General features: G+C 36.0%; 1 protein-coding gene across 7 annotated transcripts in view; it reads left to right on the top strand.

Annotated features, from left to right (window-relative positions):
- LOC127155073 (utrophin) overlaps positions 1-23,337 on the top strand; it is a 280,024-nt gene that overhangs the window by 53,263 nt on the left and 203,424 nt on the right. For 6 of the 7 annotated variants that reach the window (XM_051097040.1, XM_051097038.1, XM_051097041.1 and 3 more), the window contains 13 exons: positions 4,516-4,728; positions 8,165-8,346; positions 8,425-8,575; positions 10,618-10,737; positions 13,199-13,300; positions 13,990-14,097; positions 14,330-14,509; positions 14,596-14,774; positions 16,733-16,832; positions 16,907-16,994; positions 17,077-17,324; positions 18,975-19,155; positions 22,407-22,522. In XM_051097040.1, coding sequence (XP_050952997.1) covers positions 4,516-4,728; positions 8,165-8,346; positions 8,425-8,575; positions 10,618-10,737; positions 13,199-13,300; positions 13,990-14,097; positions 14,330-14,509; positions 14,596-14,774; positions 16,733-16,832; positions 16,907-16,994; positions 17,077-17,324; positions 18,975-19,155; positions 22,407-22,522 — 1,968 coding nt within the window. The remainder of the gene's footprint in view (positions 1-4,515; positions 4,729-8,164; positions 8,347-8,424; positions 8,576-10,617; positions 10,738-13,198; positions 13,301-13,989; positions 14,098-14,329; positions 14,510-14,595; positions 14,775-16,732; positions 16,833-16,906; positions 16,995-17,076; positions 17,325-18,974; positions 19,156-22,406; positions 22,523-23,337) is intronic. The other variant, XM_051097036.1, reaches the window with a different exon arrangement.

The following is a 23,337-nucleotide window of genomic DNA, read 5'->3' as shown; positions in this document are numbered from 1 at the left end:
AATTGCACCATGTTAATACCATATTTTCTTGAGTTGTACTATGGCATACCATGTGACAGCATGGTAATACCTTGTTTTTAAACTTGTACAATAGCAATACCATGTTTTTTTGGATATTGTACAATGGTAATACAATGTTTTTGATATCTGTCATGACAATAGCATGCTTTTTAGAAATTGCACTTAAAATATTTTCATTTGTACTATGGTAATAACCATGATTTTTGTACTTGCATCATGGTAATACCATGTTTTTGTCATCTCTCATGGCAATGGCATAATTCTTGTACTTGCACCATGGTAGTACCATGTTTTTTGATTTGTATGATGGAAATACCATGTTTTTTTTGTTGTTTTTTTTTCTGGACCATAATAATACAATGTTCTTGATGTCTATCGTGACAGTGCCATGATTCTTGTACTTGGGAATACCATGTTTTTTTACTTGTATTGTGGAAATACCATGTTCTTACACTCCTACTATGGCAATAGCATGTTTTTTGGATCTGCTACTATGGTATTACCATGTTCTTGTCATCTCTCATGACAATGCCATGATTCTTGTACTTACACAATGGTAGTACCATATTTTTTTAAATTGTATGATGGAAATACCATGTTTTTACTTGCTACATGGTAGGGTTGTGCCGATAGACGATACTATCGTCTATCGACGATAGTCAGCCATATGGACGATAGCTAATAAAAATGACGATAATACGGCTTATTTTCTAGTTTTTTTTTTTTTTTTTTTTTTTTTTTTTTAATTATTATTAGGCAATTATTATTATCAAAGTACAATTCATTGGCCCTTGCATAGTTTCACACTGTCATCGTCGCGTAACCTTTACCCACCAGACACCAGAGGAATATATTAAAAAAAAATCATACATAAATTTATCAGTGTTAGGCTAATATACAAAATTATGTAATAATATATAATTTTTGTTATTGTATAGTTATGTTATTTTTGTTGTTGTTTACACTTTATGCAACTAAAACAAAACGAAAATAATGCAGTTTTGCCGTTTTTTTAACATGGTTAAAATAACAGCTGTACAATGTCTCTTTATAACAAGCAGGCTTGACATAATTTGTGAAAGAAGGAAATTTAGTTTTAAAGTCGCTTGTAATACGTTTTTCAAAGAGGAGTGATTCTCTTTTAAAAATCGTCATATGCATTCCTTGCAAGCCGCAAATGTATGATGCGTATTCAGAATAAATGCACAATAATCAGTCGGCTATGAAAATGAAAAGAAGGTTTATTTCAAACTCTAACTTGTTTAACATATTTAACATAAAAGAGTGTTTATCTTGTCGCTAATAGCCAAACACGTTTCAATAAACAAAAAGCAAAAAAAAAAAAAAAAAAAAAAAATTAAATAACCAAGAACTAATAATGCAATCTTAGTTACATTGCTTACAGATTTAAAACAATATGACTGTTTACGATGCAAGAGTAATGCTTCCGTCTACAGTTTTTTTGCCAAAAAAACAAGCTGGTTAACTTTTTCTGGTTTGAGTAGGCTGCGAAGTGGAGTGATCATGTTGCCGGCTGCGCTAAACACGCGCTCTGAAGGGGTGCTAGTTGCGGTAACACACAGGTATTTTTTTTGCCAGGTTTGCCATTAAAGGAAAAGCTCCGATGATTGATGGCTGACTTCGATCTTTGCTAATCGTGCCTTCTCTTGGCGCTAGTTTAGCAGCCTCAGCAGGGTGGTGGCCACGCAAATGTACATACATGTTTTGTGGTTTGTGATTCTTTTACCGGCACAACCTTCGAGCAAAGTCTGCAAACTGCCTGCGTGACACCAGCGGGCTCACCTTTTTCATCTGGTGTAAACCCGAGATATTGCCAAATAGGCGATGTGGCATTTTTCTTTCCCACCAACTCCATCCTCCTTGTCAGAATGATAGACGGTCCTCATTTCCCATGTGTCATTCCGCGTGATAATTAATAATTACGTTAATATTTAAATAAAAGTGTAAATTAAAAAAAAAAGTAGACTAAAAGGAAAAATAAATGATCTTATAAATAAGCAAACAAATACATAATCAAAAAATTGCCCCTCCCCCGATACTATCGTGTATCGGCGATCTTACAGGCTGACGATAGGACGATATGACAATGGGCATTATTGCGCAACCCTACTACATGGTAATTCCATGTTTTTTTTTTAATTTGTATGATGGATGTACCATGTTTTTTCACTTATACTATAACAATAACATGTTTTTTTTCTGGATCTGGTACCATGGTAATACAATGTTCTTGATGTCTATCGTGACACTGCCATGATTCTTGTACTTGCACCAGGGGAATACAATGTTTTTCACTTGTGTGGTGGAAATACCATGTTTTTTTCATGTATACTATGACAGTAGCATGTTTTTTGGATCTGGTACCATGGTAATACATTGTTCTTGTCATTTCTAATAGCAGTGCCATGATTCTTGTACTTGCACCCTGGTAGTATGATGTTTTTTTTTTTTTTTGTATGATGTATGGTGGAAATACCATGTTTTTTAGATCTGGTATCATGTAATACCATGCTCTTGACATTTATCATGGCAATGTCATGTTGTTTTTTTTTTTTTTTTTAAACTTGCACCATGTCTTTTTCACTTATACTATGAAAATAGCATGTTTTTTGGATCTGGTACCATGTTCTTGATGTCTATTATAACAGTGCCATGATCTTGTGCTTGCGTCATGGTAGTACAACGTTTTGTGTTTTTCTTGTATGATGGAAATACCATGTTTTTTTTTTTTTTTTTTTTTTTTTTTTGGGATGTGGTATCGTGGTAGTACCATGCTCTTGACATTTATCATGCCAATGCCATGGTAATACCATGTTTTTTTCCCCACTTATACTATGGAAATAGCATGTTGTCTGGATCTGGTACCATGTTCTTCATGTCTTTCTTGATGTCAGCACCATGATTCTTGTACTTGCACCATGATAATACCATATTTTTTGACGTGTATGATGGGTATGAATACCCTTTAATAATTGTAAACAGTATGAATACTATGTTTTTTTCACTTGTACTATGACAATAACTTTTTTTCTGTTACTGTGGTAATACCTTGTTCTTGTCATCTCTTGTGACAATGCCATGATTCTTGTACTTGTGCCATGGTAATACTATGTTTTTTTCCCTTGATGGACAGAAATGCCATGTGTTTTGGATCATTACCATAGTAATGACACAATTTTTTTTTTTTTTTTTTTTTTTTGTACTTTCAATATGGCAAATACTTTTTTTTTTTTTACCTGGTACCATGGTAATGCCATGTTATTGGCATCTGTCATGACAATGTCATGCTTTTTGTACCTGTGCTATGGTAATATCATGTTTTTGGAAACATTGCCATAGCAATACCATGTTTTTGACATTGTCTGCTGTAAAGGTTGTCGTACTCCCTAGGGCAGTGTTGCCTTTGTATGAGTTATCAGTCTAAGCCTCTTTCTATTGTAATTATTTTGTATCTCTCTTTTGATGCACTTTGAACATTTTCCCAGAGTTCTCGGGTGTGGTGCTGTTGGTTCCCCGTTGTAAGATTTCAGATCAGACTGGTTCATTACGTGATTGTGCCTCTTTTATTATACAGCACAATGGCGTTCACGCCATGAAGAAAAACCTGCCTCTGTTACCATCAGGCTCACACAATTAGCGGTCGATTAGTGTTTCACTCTTATCAATGAGCTGTGACATTTCCGTCATGGGCGTGCTGAGGAATGTAGGTCGCCGGGTTTAGAAAAGCTGTCAGTTTTTAAGGCGTGGGACATAAACATCTGAGAATGTGAATGATATCACATGACCGGCCCTGTTGTACTGTTAGCCGGCGTGTTTAGTCAGCTGAAAACATGTGCCAGTAGCAGTATTGTCTGCGTCTGAAGGTCCTGCTGATAACTGGTGCAGCGCTTCTTGTTTTGAGTGTGCAGCTCAGACCCTTGAACTTCAGTAACAACTTTTTCCATAAGTCATTTCCTTGTGGGCATTTGGAAAGAAAATAATTGTTCATAAATCATCTTTATATGGAGTCTTCCATGATAGCATGCTAGGCCAGCTCACAACAGATGCACAGTGAATCTCAGTAAACATGTCCAGGTCAAAATTCAGCCCAAAATCAAAACAAACATGATAAAGACTTTTTGCACTATTTTTAAGCATTTGTTATTGTAGTTATTATTATTAGAGGTGAGTGTAACACATTTTTAATTTATCTTTAAAAAAATTCTACTTACAAATATAATACTTTTACTTTGAGAATTCATGTATCATATATTTGTCATCATTTATAACACGTCATTGACATCTTGTTACAATATTTGCACATGAATGCAAACATGCTTAACTTGTCTTCCTAAAATAAACAAAGGCACTATCTGTGTAAACACATGAAACCTTCACTGAAATTGTAATTTTTACATAGTGCTTGATGTTATCTGTAACGTTATATAATATTCTGATGAGCTGTTAACTGAAGCGCTGTGTATTGCTGTGCAGGGTTTGGCTGGAGAAACGGAGGTGGTGAGCAGCACACGGCCAGAGACGCCCAGCACGTTGACGGAGGTGGACATGGAGGTCAATCTGGACACGTATCAGATCACTCTGGAGGAGGTGCTCACCTGGCTGCTGTCGGCCGAAGACACGCTGCACATGCAGGACGATGTGTCTGATGATGTGGAGGAGGTCAAAGACCAGTTCCACACACATGAGGTAGAGAAACACAATAACAGTTCACAAACATTGTTAGCATATAAAGGTGCAGTACGTTTGAAATCCCCACAACAAACACACATCTACCCAAATAGTAGGGAGGACAATGCAACACAGGCAGCTCTCCCATCATGAGTGGAAATGCCCCTTGCTGGTGATTGGCTAGGAGTGTGTATTGGTGCGCTGTCCGATTCACTTGCAGCGGATAAATCACGTACTGCACATTTAACTGATCAGCTATTTTCATTGAATTACTCAGGATAAAGTATAACAGTATAACATAACTGTAATTTTAAAAGAAAGAAAAAGAAAGAAATAAAGAAAGAAATTAGAAGAGTAAAATTTGTAAACAAACTTTGATGTTGGCTTGACAAAGCCTTGTTTGAAAATTTCAAATAAGATTTTACTCAGTTCTCAAGTTAGTAAAACATTAATATTTTCTACCACATTGTTTAAGCAAGTTGCTAGCATGATTTAATATGCTGTTAACATGCTAGCGCATTGCTAGAATGATTTATCATGTTGCCATCAGGTTTTAACATGTTACAAGCATGTTGCTAGCATGTTTTAATATGTTGCTAGCAATAGTTAGCACACTGCTAGCATGATTTAACATGTTGTCAGATTTAGCATGTTGTTAACGTTTTGTTGTGTTGCTAACATGATTGAGCATGTTAGCATAATTTAACATGTTTTGATTTTAGCATGATTTTTTAACATAATTAAGCATGTTTTCACATATTTCTAGAATGTTTTAACATGTTGCTAGCATGATTTAGCATGATTTAGCATGTTGTTAGCATAATTAAGCATTTTTTAGTCTTTCTAGCTTGTTTAGCATGTTGTTAACATGATTGAGCATGTTAATATGATTTAACATGTTTTACCATGTTTGTATGTTTTAACGTGTTTTAGCCTTTCACGTTTCTAGTTTGTTTTAGCATGTAACTAGCAATATTTAATATGTTGCTGGCATGATTTAACGTTACTAGAAAGTTTTGTTTTGTCATATTGCTAGCACGATTTAGCACATTTCTAGCATGTTGCTAGCAGGATCTGGCATATTTTAATGTTTCTAGCATGATTTAGCATTTTGTTAGCATTATTTAGTGCGTTCTAGCATGATTGAACATGTTGTTAAATTTAGCATGATTTGGCATGTTGCTAACATGTTTTATTTTCTTTATCATGTTGCTAACATGTTTAATGTTTTATCATGTCGTTAGCATGACTTGTTGCTAACATGTTTTAGCATGTTGTTAACTTGCTAGCATGATTTAGCATATATTAACACATTTCTAGCATGTTAACATGTTTTAGCATGTTTCTAACATAATTAGCATGTTTTCACGTTTCTAGTATGTTTTAGCATGTTGTTAACATGATTGTCCTAGAATATCCGTTTTACTACTCATAGACAGCTTAAATATACTATAAATATACTATAATATACTATAAATAAAGTACAGTAGTTTTGATCCCCTCAATGAAAGCTTATGCTTTTTGATTGTTTTGATCATCGAGTTTACGAAAAGTCAGATCAGTTAAAGATACAACAACCTGAATCAGACCAGTCTGAATGTCTGACCTGTGTTTTGGTGGTTGTAGCTTGAAATCTCTAGGAGGAGATGTGGACTAAACTTAGTCTCACAAGAAGCAGCAGCAGCTTAATTAGGATTTCAGTACATAACTAACAAAATTCCTCACACCATGAATCCATCCACTGCTGCTTTTTCTTATTAACCTAAGGACTTTAAGTATTAGCACGTCCCATATTCAGATGCTCCGTGTTCCCGTCCTGTCGGAGAACATGCTCTGAACATGCCAGGAATGTGAGGAATTCTGTGAGGCAGAGAGACCTCTGACAGACAGCAGAGCCGGGGCACATAAACTTGCTCCTGACTGATGGATCTAGAGCGGGAGGGTGAGGTTTACATTCCTGTCAGAAAGTGAAGGCTAATATGAGGCACTGACGCAGAAACAAAAGCAAGGCAAGTGCAGGAACGATCCTCTGAGCAATGGGCTTTTCCTGACTCATGAACCTGTTTGTCTGTGCGCTCCGGTTCCACTTGAACCATCAGACATTGAGCAAATGGTTTGTTACGTCATTCGTCCTTTTAGTTTTTTCTGTTTCAAGAATAGGGGCAAGGAAAACTTTCACTTTTTACACTGATTTCAACTTGAATCCAGATAACTGCCAGGTTTTTTTATGATAACTTATTAGGGCTCCAAAACGATTAGTCACAATTAATCAATTCTGAGTAAAAGTTTGTTTACATGCTTTATGTGTTTACTGTGCATACTTATTATGTATATACAAACACACACACATACATGTATATATTAAGGAAATGTTAGATTTATGTAAAATATTTATATTTATATTTATATCTACTATAAATTATATGCAAGTGTTTACAAATACGTACAATACATACAAATATTTGTAAAATGTATACATGTGTATTTATATGTACATAAAATATACACAGTACACACACATAGCATGTAAACAAACTTTTATTTTGAATCAGTTAATCACATTAAGTTTTAGCATGTTGTTAGCATGATTTAATATGTTGTTAGATTTAGCATGTTGTTAACATGTTTTGTTTTATCATGTTGCGAGCTTGATTCAGCATATTTTAACGTTTCAAGCATCTTTAGCATGTTACTAACATGATTGAGCATGTTAGCATGATTTAACACATTTCAGCATGTTTTTAGAATGTTTTCACATTTCTACAATGTTTTAGCATGCATGATTTAGTATGTTGTTAACAAGTTTTATGTTCTATCACGTTGCTAACATGATTTAGCACATTGCTAGCATGGTTTTAGCATGTTGTTAACGTGATTTAACATTTTACCATGTTTCTAATATGCTGTGACATGTTTTCACATGTTTCTAGCTTGTTTTAGCATGTTACTGCAATATTTAGTATGTTGGTAGCATGATTTAGCATATTTTAACACATTTCTAGCATGTTACCATGATTTAACATGTTTTAGCATGTTTTCAACATGATTAGCATGTTTTCACGTTTCTAGCATGATTTAGCATGTTGCTAGCATTATTTAGTATGTTGACAACATGATTGAACATGATAATTTTAGCATGGTTTGGCATGTTGCTAACATGTTTTATTTTTTTATCATGTTGCTAACATGTTTAATGTTTTATCATGTTGTTAGCATGATTTTTATAAGTATGTGTGCATTTATATATACATAAAATATACACAGTACACACATATAGTATGTAAACAAACTTTTATTTTGAATCGATTAATTGATCGCAGCCCTATAAATAATAAGAAACACAGAATTTTTGTCAAAGTTGTAATAAATGTAAGTAAAATTAACACTGTTTAAGACATCTGTGAAGATGGTTTGAAGGTGACCTGGTAACTGATGTGTCGTTTTCCCTCCTCAGGCCTTTATGATGGAATTGACAGCCCACCAGAGCAGCGTGGGTAACGTCTTACAGGCAGGAAACCAGCTGATCGCTCAAGGCAACCTGAGTGAGGAAGAGGAGGATGAGATCCGAGAACAGATGACACTTCTCAACTCCCGCTGGGAAAACCTGCGGGTCGCCAGCATGGACCGCCAGTCCAGGTATGGACGCATACATTCCTGCTGAACTCTTCCGTTTAAAGTGTGTGCTTGAATTTGTCATTTCTCCTCTGTCTCCAGACTTCATGAAGTTTTAATGGACCTTCAGCAACAGCAGCTCCAGCAGCTCTCTGATTGGCTGACGCAGACGGAGGGGCGGATCCGTAAGATGGAGAAAGAGCCAATAGCAGGAGACATGGAGGGATATGTGGCCCAGATAGAGCAGCACAAAGTAAGGGAATCATTTGATATCTCTATCACAAAGTAGGACTGGGTATCACCAGCTATGTCATGGTGTTTCATAATACTTTGCAACGCGTACACATATTGAGTTTATGGAATAGTTTTGGAAAATTTGCTCACCTGTTGATCTTCTGCATTGAATGGGTGCCATCAGAATGAGAGTCCAAACAGCTGATAAAAACATCACAATAACACACAAGTAATCCACATCACTCCAGTTCATCAATTAATGTCTTGCGAAGCCAAAAGCTGCATGTTTGTAAGAAACAAATCCATTATTAAGACGTTTTTAACTTGAAATCATCACTTGCCCAAAATAGTTGTCCACCATCCATAATACCACTTCATCCAGTAAAAGTCCATCTCCTGTTGTCCTCTCACGTCAAAATCCAAATTTGTTTAGAGTTGTTTGGACTGTTTTTACAATGTAAACTGCACTTGATCTGTGCATATTTCTCTCCTAATTCAGGCAACACAACTTTTTTTTCTTTGCAGAAAGCAATATTATGAATAGAGGCTTCATATTTTAGTTAGTTAAAAGGTCTTAATGATGGATTTGTTTTCTTAAAAAAACACAGCTTTTGGCTTCACATGGCATTAATTGATGTACTGGAGTGGTGTGGATTATTTGTGGATTATTGTGATGTTTTTATCAGCTGTTCGGTTAGCAAATGATGCAATGCTACATTTCGGCAAATCTGATGAAGAAACAAACTCATCTAAATCTTGGATGACCTGAGGGTGAATACTTTTTCAGCAACTTTTCATTTTTGGGTGAACTATTTCTTTAAAAACATCCCAAATTAGGTAATTTTGTAAACTCAAAAACGGATGAATCCAGCACTGGATTGTTTTGACCCAACTGTAAACTACTATGCTGCTGGGTTAAAATGAACCCAAAATGAGTTGTAAATGTCAAAAGTCAAGTACAGAATGGCTAGAATACAGAACATGGGTACCAGTAATAATCGAAAGGTGAAACAGATAAGTGAAGTGGTAGCAGCAGCACATACAGAACCATATGCGCTTGAACTTGCATGACGTGCAATTCTCTATTATTAATCTGCATTCCCAACCCAAAGAGTTGGGTTATTGATTATGAATGATTATCAGCTCAGCTTTCTTACCCAATAGTCTCAACCCAGCATTTTAAAGTAAACCGGCATTTTTTAGAGTGTAACTTGATCACAGTTGAAAGATTGTAAATTAGGAAAAAATACATTGAAGATTGTAGAAAAAGATTACTTGTAAACAAAAGAAAATTATGAGACAAAGTGTATACTTAGCTTTGATAAAGTCTCCTGAAATAGCAACCTCTGAGCAATAAAACTTTCCTAAGGAGACCCGAGTAGTTAATGATTGACTCTCAGTAGAGATCCCATCTGTGTGCGTAATCTTTTTTTTTTTTTTTTTTTTTTTTTAACAAATAAAAGCTTTCTCTTTCTGATCTCCAATGTGAATTTATCATGAATGGAGAAAGAAGAGAGAGAGAGGGAGATTGAGTTGTGAGAAGAATGAATAATAAAATCAACACATGCCCCAGTGAACGAGGGGCAAACACAACCTCTGTGTGTTTGTTCAGCTAGCGAAAGGAGAACACACACACGCACTCGCTCCCACACACATGCTTACATTTAGGAGCCTCCCAGTCTCACAGGAAGGGTACCACGTCACCTTAGTGCTTCCACATTATTAATGGAGACACGCACATGTACACTTTCATACTTGACACAGTATTGTGTGAAAAAAACTAAACAAAAAAACAATATATATCCACCCTAAATTCTACTTACTACATCAAGCTTATTCAGAGAAATCTGTTAAAATATGGCCTGGTCAGATTTTCCCTAAACAAAATAAATACATAAAATATAAGAAAAGAAATAATAATGTGGTAATTTTGTAATGTGTTTCCTAAATAAATGTACATTTCCTCTTTTCTGGGTAAATTTAGAAACTTAAAATGTGATTAAAGTGTACTTTAGACCATTCCCTAACCTTTTGACCTTTTTTACTGTGTTATGACCTCAGGTTTTACAAAATGATCTGGAGCTGGAACAGGTTAAGGTGAACTCTCTCACGCACATGGTTGTAGTCGTGGACGAGAACAGCGGGGAGAGCGCCACTGCTGCCCTGGAGGAACAGCTGCAGGTACAGGACAACATGCAGGATATAATGCTGAATTTGTTGTGTCAAAATACTGTAATCATGAGATAGCTATTCAGGGAGTCTAGTCAGAGCTGTTATTGTCCTCAGACATACAAATTATAAGACTTGTTTCTATGCTAAAAATTGTCAGTTGGTGTTTCTTAAGCACTAATTTTTGTGTAACACCGTGAACAGTAGTCAAACAAAACACATTACTGTGTAGTCAGTGCTGATAATATTCATACTTCAGTGTTGAGTTTAGTTTAGTTTAGTTTAGTTTAGTTTATTAATTTATAAAGCACATTTAAAGAAGTCCACTTCCAAAACAAAGATTCACATATAATGTACTCACCCCCTTGTCATCCAAGATGTTCATGTCTTTCTTTCTTCAGTCGTAAAGAAATTGTTTTTTGAGGAAAACATTTCAGGATTTTTCTCCATGTAATGGACTGATATGGTGCCCCGAGTTTGAACTTCCAAAATGCAGTTTAAATGCGGCTTTAAATGATCCCAAATGCGGTTGTAAACGATCCCAGCTGAGGAAGAAGGGTCTTATCTAGCGAAACGATTGGTTATTTTCTTTAAAAAAAATACAACTTAGATACTTTTTATTCTCAAACCCTTGTCTTGTCTTACTCTCCCTGAACTCTGTGTATTCTGGTTCAAGACAGTTAGGGTATGTCGAAAAACTCCAATTGTATATTCTCCCTCAACTTCAAAAATCATTTCAAAATCATCCTGCATCATTGCGCTGGATAAGACCCTTCTTTCTTGGCTGGGATTGTTTACAACCGCATTTGGGATCGTTTGAAGCCGCATCTAAACTGTATTTTGGAAGTTCAAATTCGGGGCACCATATCAGTCCATTATATGGAGAAAAATCCTGAAATGTTTTTCTCAAAAAACATAATTTCTCTGCAACTGAAAAAAGAAAGATATGAACATCTTGGATGACAAGGGGGTGAGTACATTATATGTGAATCTTTGTTGTGGAAGTGGACTTCTCCTTTAAAAACAAGTGTTGAAACCAAAGTGCTATACAATAAATATAAAACAAACTTAAACGTACCAATTCAAAAACCAATAGGACAACTGAAAATTAAATTTTAACCAAAGTATGGTATATGTATATGTATGTATATGTATATGTATATGTATATATATATGTATATAGACATTTTTAACCAAAGCGCGTGTATGTTTTATATATACGTACTTTGGTTAATATTTTATATTCCTATATATACATGTAACATACTTTGGTTAATATTTCTCAGTGGTAATGTAAAACAACACCCTTTTGACCTTGTCAACGTCAGCTCTTTTTTTACAGCAACCCGTTTTGTTTCATTTCCTTACTTAGCCCCATTTAGCCGCATTTAGCTACAAAACTTTCTAACTAGCACATTATTAGGAAAGGTAATTTGCAAAGATTCGTAAATAAACCCTTATACTCACTTCTTCAAATCTAATGATTTGTGCAAACATGCGCACATTTTGGTAGATCGGGGTGCGCATTCCCTTCAAAAATGAAAGTAATCAACTGTGTCTTCAGTGGCTCAGATGTCGGGAGTAAATGACGACTGCTATGATCATTATTATATCCAACAACAAAACACCCCAATCGCTTAGGAGCCTTTCTTGTCTACGTCCCTGCTCCGGCATCAAAACAGTGGTGGTCGGACTGTTCACAGCTCACCCAGGGCGAGTCTAAGGTAAAACGCCAGTGTCAGTCAACTGTCGTGGGAGCGGCCTGGGTCTGTGTGACGTCACACAGCCAAGAAGCTGAGAATAGCTTGATTTGAAAAAAGGGATATTATTTATAGAGATTAAAAAAATACCACTAGGTCAGGGGTGCCCAAACCTGTTCCTGGAGATCGACTTTCCTGCAGAGTTTAGTTCCAACCCTAATCAAACACACCTGTCTGTAATTATCAAGTGCTCCTTGAGATCCTAATTAGCTGGTTCAGGTGTATTTGGTCAGGGTTGGAGCTGAACTCTGCAGGAAAGTCGATCTCCAGGACCAGGGTTGAGCACCCCTGCACTAGGTGGATTTTTATCATTATAGGGTGGATGTGTACACACACTGCCAACAAACATTTATGTTCAAACAATATGTAAAAGTGAGTTTTGCATCCGAAATGCAGAATGCAGTGAATGCTGTGTGGTGATCAAGGTAAATTTTAGATTGAATGCAGTATAGAATGTATTTTACAGCAAGTTTCTTCTTACCTAAATTGCAAAGGTAATCAAACCAAGCCGGTTTTCCGTGCATTTACTGATAGCTCCTCTAAGGAATGAGATCTGTTAATGTTGGACACAGTGTTGAGAATTCTTTTGATGCAGCCCAGTGAGAAACTTGGAACTGAACAGACATTTGACACTCCCAGAGGCCATAAAAGTGTGTGAAAAGTCATTCAGTGAGTAACTTTCTCTCTTTTGTTTTTCCTTCTGTTCTTTACAGTCACTGGGAGAGCGTTGGGCAGCTGTGTGCCGCTGGACAGAGGAACGTTGGAACAAACTTGAGGAAATTCAGCTGGTGTGGCAGCGGCTGCTTGATGACCAGGTGAGGCCTGATACCAGAAATCCCATATTTCAGTGTAACAAATCCCACAGTTGATAAGGCCCATTTTAAGTATGGTTACAAATCATTTCGTTACTGGACTTAACATAAAATGTTTTGAAGTTTTATAAATGAAACTAAATTTTTGCTTTCATGATCTATCATTTCTGTGATGTTAATGCTTTGACCATCCATACATTCATTTAAATCCAGCACAAACCTAAAGTTACTACAGCTTCTAGCCAAAAAATAATCAGAGGTGTGCCTCAGGGCTCTGTGTTGGGCCCCATTGTGTTGTGCTGTTATCTTGGACTTGGAATGTTCAGTGAATGCATTTAAGGGTCAAGTTGCTATTTTAACAGTTTAGACTGCATTCTGGGAAGGGGTGATATTGAATTATGGCTGATTATGACCTGCAGATACTATTACCATTGACCCATTACATCATTAGTTTAGAGTGCACACAATCTTGTTCTCACACTTCCCCGGTCTGGACCACTTCCGTCAGTCTGCAAACTGAACTGTGATGTATATCACAGAGTAATGCCCATGATATTATTTTAAAGGAGTGTTTTTCATGTCAAAGTACCGTGTAAGTGTGGGTAGTATGCTTATTTTCTGTTTTCATTTGGAGTGGTATATGAATGATGATGCATTTTTGCTTTTGGAAAACTTTCTTTTTGTCCATTTAGAGTTTGTTTGGATCATGGCTAGGAGAAAAGGAGAAGGCTTTGATTGAAGTTCAGACCAGTGATTTTAAAGACCCTAGTGAAATAAATGCCAGCGTCCGGAGATTAGCCGTAAGTAGAAAAGCATACATACATTTGTATTTGTAAGTTTTAATTGTATGCAAATAGGTTAAGATGTTTTTTTCAAATAAATAATCAATGATAACATATAGCATTATAATCATGTTCAGATCATCTCACAAAGAAGAATATGTTAGTTTTAAAAATAATAATAAACATCATCCAACTGAAATCTGCCTGGTTGATAAGAGCGGCACTGTTTTGGCCTCTTGACTCTTTGTAGAATCTTAAGGAGGATATGGCCCAGAAGCGGAGGGCCCTGAGTGCTCTGTCCGATGCTGGACAGGATGTGATGGTGCTGTTAAACAGTCCAGCCGCAGCTCAGAGAATCGAAACAGACACAGACCTACTGACCCAACGCTGGGACAACCTGGTCCAAAAACTAGAGGACTGCTCCAGCCAAGTCAGTTAAATGCATCCCACTTGTTTATAGTACTGCACATTAGCTTTTTATATGACATTGAGTCCAAATGTCTGTTTGTTTTTCAGGTAACTGAAGCTGTGTCCGTGACCGGGATACCCCAGGTACAGGAGAAATTTGTCATGGACACTGTCACAACAGTAACAACAAGGATGGAACAAACCTTTACCAGCAGCGATCGAGAGCTACCGCCACCCGCCCCACCCAAAAGACGACACCTGGATACAGACGGCGAGCTCAGGAGACTGTACGACACACAAATACACACCTTTCTTGTCTAAAACCCTGAGAATCTGCTTTATTAGATTGAGATTTTGTCAAATTCAAGCATTATTTGTTTGCATCTTTGTGTTATTTTTGCACTTTTTCACAAAAAACGTTAACTTCAGATGGAGTAAAGCAATATTAGCTAACCATTAGCTAGTCCATAATTCCAAACCCAAACAAATTATTCAACATCTGTTCAACTCATCTGTTCGACACTTTATTGCAATGAATTCCAGTGTAATCATTAGAGCCCGCACATCGGTGGTGTGAGGACCCTTTTGTTATTGCTAAGTTTCTTCTTCTTCTTCTCCAAACCGAATCACATTTTTGAGGGCCTAAACATGCTCGAAAACTCATGAAACTTTGCACACACACCAAAAGTGGTGAACATTTACATCTGATACGGCTTTGAGAAGTGGTTGTGGCAAAATGGTTGCTTGGTAGCACAGCCTATAAAAACCTATAAACCTATAAAAACATGTACGAAATTCAGTAGACACATGTAACACACCAATACTTACAAAGTCTGAAACACATCAGGAAGTATTTAGAATTTTCCGGTGTTTTTAAACAAATTCGTCCTAGAGATTTAAACAGATCAACACCAAATTTGGTCAGTCTAATCTAAAGCCCTTTGTGACATTAAATTGCGGAAATCTTGAGTTTTCGTTGAATGGTGTTTCCATGGCGGCCTGACAAACTTCAATGTTTTGCCATGAAACAGGAAGTTGTTATAATTCAGACATACAATGTCTTATCTGCACCAAAATTCACGTTTAGTAAGAGTCCTGTCCTGAACACATGCCCATATTCAGTTATATATTTATAGCGCCACCTGCTGACAACAGGAAGTGGCATGTTTTACACTACCTTGAACATGCAATGCCCTAATGCCATAAGTCTATACTAGACTTATGTGTAAGAGTCCTGACCTGAATACGTCTAAAGGCCAATATTCAGTTATAATCATAGCACCAACTGTTGGCAGCAGGATATGTCATGTCATCTCAAACATACCATGTTTCATTCAGTTATGGTCATAGCACAACCAGCTGGAAGTTTGGCGCATACAAATGACATTGTAACCATATGGAAGTGTTTAAATGGAAATTTATCAAGCAGGCCTATTTGAGCGGTGGAGAGGCTAATATCTAATATTTCCGAGTGATCTCTCCAAATGATTCATTCATGACCTACACTAGTATATTGTCTTTTCAACCCATTCACTTCCAAAAAATGCCAGAGCGAGATGCAGCTGCACAAGTGATTCAACTCCTGGCTTATATTTAAGCACATGGGACAGAATGAAAATTTTAGGGTTTGATGATACTATTAAACTAATATGTGACCCTGGGCCACAAAACCAGTCATATGGGTAAATTTTTTTTTGAATAAGCTTTCTTAAATTAACTTTCCATTTATATATATATATTCTTTGTATGATACAGTTGTTTTGAGATACAACTATTTGAAAATCTGGAATCTGAGGGTGCAAAAAAATATCTAATTCAATGCATAATACTATTCAAAAATGTTAATATATTTACTGTAGGAAATGTACAAAATATCTTCATGGAACGTGATGTTTACTGAATATCCTAATGATTTTTGGCATAAATAAAAATGGATAATTTTGACCCATAGAATGTCTTGTTGGCTATTGCTACAAATATACCTGTGCTACTTAAGACTGATTTTGTGGTCCAGGGTCACATATAATGTGTATTAGTTCTCTTAATGGCTGATTTCACCAGTAACTATTGTTATTTATTTATTTTTTTCATAATGCGGTTATGCCTGTGTTGTAATGAACACATTTGGTAACCGTTATCATAAGCTATACAGTGTTTACACACTCTTAACACACTGCTCTGTTGTTCTGTTCAGATGTAGCACTCCCTCATGTGAACGCTGATGTGATGTGTTTGTGTTTTTTAGAGCTGAAACTGATGTTCCCAAGCTTTTGTCTCGACTGGCTGCATGGAAGTCATCTGCCCGAGCTGCTAGAGACTCGCCCGTCCTGAAGGAAAAACTACAGGTGACATATTATAACATTTACATTTAACTGTTCATATATTTGGCCTATTGAATACATTGGTCCCATCTCTGTAGACCCTGGAGGTGGAGCTTGGTGAAAACGAGGGGGCAGTGAAAGAGGTGGTGCAGAAAGGAGAGAAGATGATTGAACAGTTGAAGAAAGGTGGGGTGACTGTGGGTGATTTCCTCAAGATAAATGATAGTTCCTGTTTTCTCCTGATTAAAGTCACTCATCTTTCTTATAGAAGGTCTGTCTTCAGAGGAGGCTCGTTCTGGCCTGGACTCTGTGCGTAAAGAATGGGAGAGCTGTCAGAACCTGATCCAGGATCTGAGGAACCGAGCTCAAGTTCTAGAACGGGTGGCAACGGTTCAATCCGGATTAAAGGTCTTAGATGGAGTCCTACAGGAACAGGAGAAATGGCTGATCTCCTCAAAAGAGTTTAGAGCAAAGGACAACCAGCAGGAACTACAAGCACTCAAAGATGACTGTGAGGTCAGTCAAATACCAGGATTTAAATACAGTTGAGGAAGTTTGCATACACCTTGCAGAATCTGCAAAATGTTAATTATTTTACCAAAATAAGAGAGACCAAACAAAATGCATGCTATTTTTTTATTTAATACTGACCTGAGTAAGATACTACATTTTTTAAAGATGTTTACATATGGTCCACAAAAGAAAATAATAGTTGAATTTATAAAAATGGCCCTGTTCAAAAGTTAACATCTCCTTGATGCTTAATATTGTGTTGTTACCTGAATGATCCACAGCTGTGTTTTTTTTTGTTTAGGTTAGTGGTCCTCTGTTTGTCCTGAACAGTTAAACTACCTGCTGTTCTTCTGAAAAATCCTTCAGGTTCCTCAAATTCTTCAGTTTTTCAGTATTTTTGCATTATGCATTATGATTTTGAGATTCATCTTTTCACACTGAGGACAACTGAGGGACTCATATGCAACTGTTACAGAAGGTTCAAACACTCACTGATTCTGCAGAAGGAAACACGATGAATTAAGAATCGGGGGGTGAAAACTTTTGAACAGAATGAAGATGTGTACCTTTTTCTTAATTTGCCTAAATATCATATTTTTTCATTTAGTACTGCCCTTCGGAAGCTACAAAAGATATTGCTACTATGTTTTCCAGAAGACAAAATAAGTTAAATTTACCCTGATCTTCAAATTCAAAAAGTTTTCACCCCCCAGCTCTTAATGCATCGTGTTTTCTTCTGAAGCATCAGTGAGTGTTTGAACCTTTTCTGTAATAGTTGCATATGAGTCCCACAGTTGTCCTCAGTGTGAAAAGCTGGATCGCAAAATCATACAGTCATTCTTGGAAAGGGTTCAAATACACAAAAATTATGAAAAACCAAAGAATTTGTGGGACCTGAAGGATTTCTTTAAAGAGCAGCGGACAATTTAACTGTTCAGGACAAACAAGGGACTCATGAACAACTATCACTAAACAAAAAAAAATAAAAAAATAAAATAATATAGCTATGGATCATTCAGGTAACAACACAGTATTAACCATCAAGCATATGTAAACTTTTAAACAGGGTCATTTTTATAAATTCAACTAGTATTTTCTCTGGAATACATGTAAACATCTTTAACGTGAAATGTCTTATTCAGGTCAGTACTACATTAAAAAAAAAAAAAAAAAAAAAAAAAAATGCATGCATTTTGTATGATCCCTCTTATCTTGGTAAAATAATTAACATTTTGCAGATTCTGCTGCATGTAAACTTTTGACCTCAACTGAACCAGGCAATTTTATGCTAGATACTTTTCTCAAATCAGATCTTAACAGGAATCTAACTGTGCTGTCTTAAAAATAAAGTTCTTCAGATAATTACAATGTTCTTCACAATGTTTATTGTTTCTTTTAAGAACTGATCATTGTAGATTCAATGGGGAACCAAAAAGGGTTCTTCTAGAACAGTTCCCAAAAGAACCATCTTTTCTTTAGAACATTTTATCGATCTAAAGGACCTTTTCCACCATAAACAACCTTTTGTGGAATGCAAAAGTTCCATGGATGTAAAAAGTTCTTAATGGAACATTAATGGTTCTTAATGCCTTATGTGATGTGATTTTTGCTGACTTGTCGACAGAGTAAATGTGTACGGTATTTGTGTTTCAGGCTCGGATAGCAGAGCTGGGAAAGATCCAGCCACAGGTGGAAGATCTCTGTTCTCAGACAGAGCGTCTGGCCGCAGACCCTGGTGCCTCTGATACCATGAGGCCCAGTGTGACGGCGCTGGCATCACGCCACAGCACAACTACTCAAGAGCTCAAGACACGGCAGCAGGACATCACTACAGGTATACGCTGCCAAATTACAGCCCTTACACAACGCTCTCATAACGTTTAAAGAATGTCGCTCCAGCCTGCAATTTGAGGGAACGTGGGATTTTGAAAATTGGTGGTTAAGCTTTTCTTTCTTTGCCTATGTAGGCAGTTCACTAGGTTTTGGAGCAGATCTACAGAAAGATTGAGGCTCACTGAGATTTTTTTTTTTTTTACAAGTCACAGGGTTTGAATTGATGCCAAGGGGTACTGTACCTCTGTTTCTCATGTTCTCTTCAGTTTTATTTCAAGACAGAAATAGTGACTTACGCAACAGGTAAATCATTTGTGGAGCCAACAAGAGCAGAGCCAGAGTGAGAGAGAGCAGTCTATTTATGGCTGTAATGTCAGTGTGGCCCATGAGAAAGCTTTTACACACTGATAAACCTCAGTGTGTGCGTGCTAGAAAGAGCTCTTAGTACGAGTACATCAGTGTTTAACCTTAAAGCTTGAGCAAATCTCTCTTACATCCACATTTAGTGTGAGCCATGGAAATGAGGACATACCCATAGACTTCTATTGTTTTACGGACAGCTAATTATGACTTTAGTCTGACTCCATTCTAAGAAGTTTTAGAAATAAATGTGATTAAACCAGAATGAAAATAGCAATAATAATGAAGTGTTTCTTTCTTAAAAATATTTTTTCCCTAATTGAGAACATTCTCAGATATTCCCAAAGCGATGTTTGGTCAGATTTAGCTAAGTTTTGGAGATGTGTTTACTCAGCTGACTAACATACCATACACTACAGATATATTTATGTTAAACTAATTATAATAACTAGCACTAACCCCTTAAAAACAAACAAACAAAGCATATCTATTATTACTTTATTTATGAATTAAATCTGCCTTCAGGGATGTCCTCAAAAGGAGGCATTCTGGGCAGTTTTTCAGCAGTTTTGTCCCCAAGGTATAACGTCCTTAAATATAAACAGTTGAATGTTTATGGGACAATCGGCAAGCTAATGTTCCATGATTTGACCTGTTGACCTCTAACATCTGGGATTGAAGCTAAGCAAACACACACCCACACGCAATGACAAACACAAATGGGCTGCAGGCAGTTATTTTCGTCTCCTCCCTGATATTTAACAAATAAACATCTGTGAAGGAGCTGGGTCACATACATTGTTAATCACAAATGTCAAAATCCAACAGAGATTATTTTGGTGATGTAGTACAGAAGAGGAAGCTTCCAGAGGTACAGTAAATATTATATGTGTGCTATCAAGGGGCTGTTGTTGTTGTTTTGGCTAGTTATGTCAAACAGTGTGACATGCTGTACTCCTTATTGCAATGCTATAGCAACACTCTAGCAAACACCCAGAACACCCGAGTATCATTGTGATGATTCATATATCATATCATATAGACCTATACCATATTATGCCATATAATTCCAGTCATAGGCTCATATCATATATAATAGGCCTATATCATATGTCATTTATCATATGAAGAGTTCGTTTGCGCAAACATACGTTTTTATTAATTTCATAAATCATGTTTTTTTTTGACTGTGTTTTATTGTTAGCTGTATTTTTTGAGTTGTTGTTATTATTAATTAATTATTATAATCAAAACAACCCAACTGCAGCTGTGACATCCTTGTCCTATACACCATAGGACAAGGATGTCACACCTGCAGTTGGGTTGTACAGCCGTCAGTCACACTGGAGGACATTATCTGTCACACCATAGGACGTTTCAGCCTTTTGTCAATTAATGACATTGCTATTCCAAGCTAACCTGTCATTTGCATAATTTTGCATGATTATGTAGCTTACTACATATATTGTAAAAACGTTAATTTGGTGTAAAGTTGCTTTGCAACAATATGTATCGTGAAAAGCGCTATACAAATAAATTTGAATTGAATTGAATTAACATACAGTTTTTAATTTAAACAATATAATCTAGGGGTGTCATACCAAGGACAACAAAATGAAAAGGACAACAAAAACACTGTTCAGTAACGTGATTATGAATGGGGTCCCTTAACAAATTAAAGTTTTCTCTGGAATTGGCCGATTTAAAATCAGGATATGGTGTCATACTAGAGGACATGGTTTTCAGAGACAAAATGTATGAAGTCCCTGCGCTTTTAGAAATATATGGATGAAAAAAATAATTGCCCTTTACTAAAACAGACACTTGTACAGTTATGCTGGAGGTACTTATTAACATTTTTATGCTTTTCTTTTTAATTTATTAAAGTTGTAATTTATTTAATTTATTTATGCTTGAGACAGTCACACCATTGGACAAGTTTGACATTTTGCCCAAAAATGTTAAAAAAAAAATAATAATAATAAAAAATAATAATAATAATAATAATAATATAAATAAATTAATAATAATAATAATAATAGCACTGCAGCCTCTATAACAACAGGCCCATGTAGGACAAAGACATGTTTAACCATTTTCTGCATTTTAAACAACAACACTATTATTTATTTTCATTTTTATCCAGAAAATGCCATGTCACTTCATCTAATGTGGCATATATATCATATATAGTATCATATCAGGTATTGTATCATATATCATATGTCATTTGGCATATATATCATATACAGTATCATATCATATATTGCGTTGTATCATAATATATATATCTCATAATAAATCATATATAGTATCATGTCATTTGGCATTTATATTATATATAGTATCAAATCATATCGTATTATCATGTCATATATATCATGTCATTTGGCATATATATTATCATATCTTGTATTGTATCATATGTCATATGTCATTTGGCATATATATTATATATAGTATCATATCATATATTGTGTTGTATCATATCATATATAACATGTAATTTGGCATAAATATCATAAACACAAAGAGAATCCTGTCACGTATTTTGTGTGTGTATATATATATATATATATATATATATATACACACACACACACACACACATATACATGCATACATACATATATATATATATATATATATATATATACATACACACACACACACATATATATATATATATATATATATATATATATATATATATATATATATATATATATAGCATATCATGTCATAATGCAGTTTTGTAAGCTTGTATTAATTGACATGGAAAATGATTTAATATTTGTTGTTTACATTTTTTTTTTTTATCGAAATAGATTATTTTTGGATGGATGGAGTGATGGATTAGTGTGTAATGCATTTGTCTTTGTGTGTCTGTAGTTTTGTCCAGGCTGGTGGGGTCCAGAGCGCTGCAGCAGATGGAGTCCAGACTGAACACGGTCAGCGCTGATATCAGAGACATCACCACTGCTGAACAGGGAGTCATCAAAGCTCAGGTGTGTGTGTGTGTTTGACAGGGCTGCTCGTATACGGAGTCCATAAGTCAGTTTTTGTCACAGCTGCCGGTGGCGAGTGAATTGCGACTATTTACCTGACATGAAAATGAAGATGCGTGATTGGTCACAGATACTTTCTTTAGTAGGTGATTTATGTCTTTGATTTAAATCACTCTTGCTTCCTACAGTAAATCAACAAGACTTAAAGCCCGTTCACACCAAGGACAATAACTTTGACGGGAAATAGAGGTCTGTTGTGTATTGTCAGTGTTGTATTGATGAAGCACAGCTCACACAGAAGTCACTTTTAAATCAAGCCGCTTTCTGTTGGTCAACACAGTGAATCTGTGTAAGCAACTTGTGTGGATCAATAAAGTTTTATCAAATACAGACTAACAGGCCAATTATAGTCCAATGGAGGCACATTTTCTCATGTGGCTTGCACTGTTGATTCTCAGTTACCCTTCACTAAACCCACGACATGCTTTAGTGCATCTGTTAAAGCTCAGTGGGTTTAGGCCACGCTAATATAATTGTCATTATAGCTATCGTTGTTGGTGTGAACAAGCTTCAGGCTTCGATTCTTGTAGTTTAAATCACACTTTCTGGTGGTTTGTTGTTGTATTTACTCACCAAAGCCAGTTTTTCCTCTCATTTGGTGCTTGGCGAAGAGCCTGCGTGTTAACTGTGTGTTTGTTGTGTTAGTCTAATGTTGTGCCATATGTTGATTCTCTGTTTGAGTCTCCGCTTGATCCGTGTGTTCAGTCTCATTGCTGACGTTAGCGTTTGATTTTTGGATGCGTTCCTTTCTTTAA

Source organism: Labeo rohita, chromosome 23 (assembly GCF_022985175.1).
Source record: "Labeo rohita strain BAU-BD-2019 chromosome 23, IGBB_LRoh.1.0, whole genome shotgun sequence".
In the NCBI taxonomy this organism is placed as follows: Eukaryota; Metazoa; Chordata; class Actinopteri; order Cypriniformes; family Cyprinidae; genus Labeo; species Labeo rohita.
Note: the sequence above shows the minus strand (reverse complement) of the source record. Positions and strands in the feature narration are given on the sequence as shown.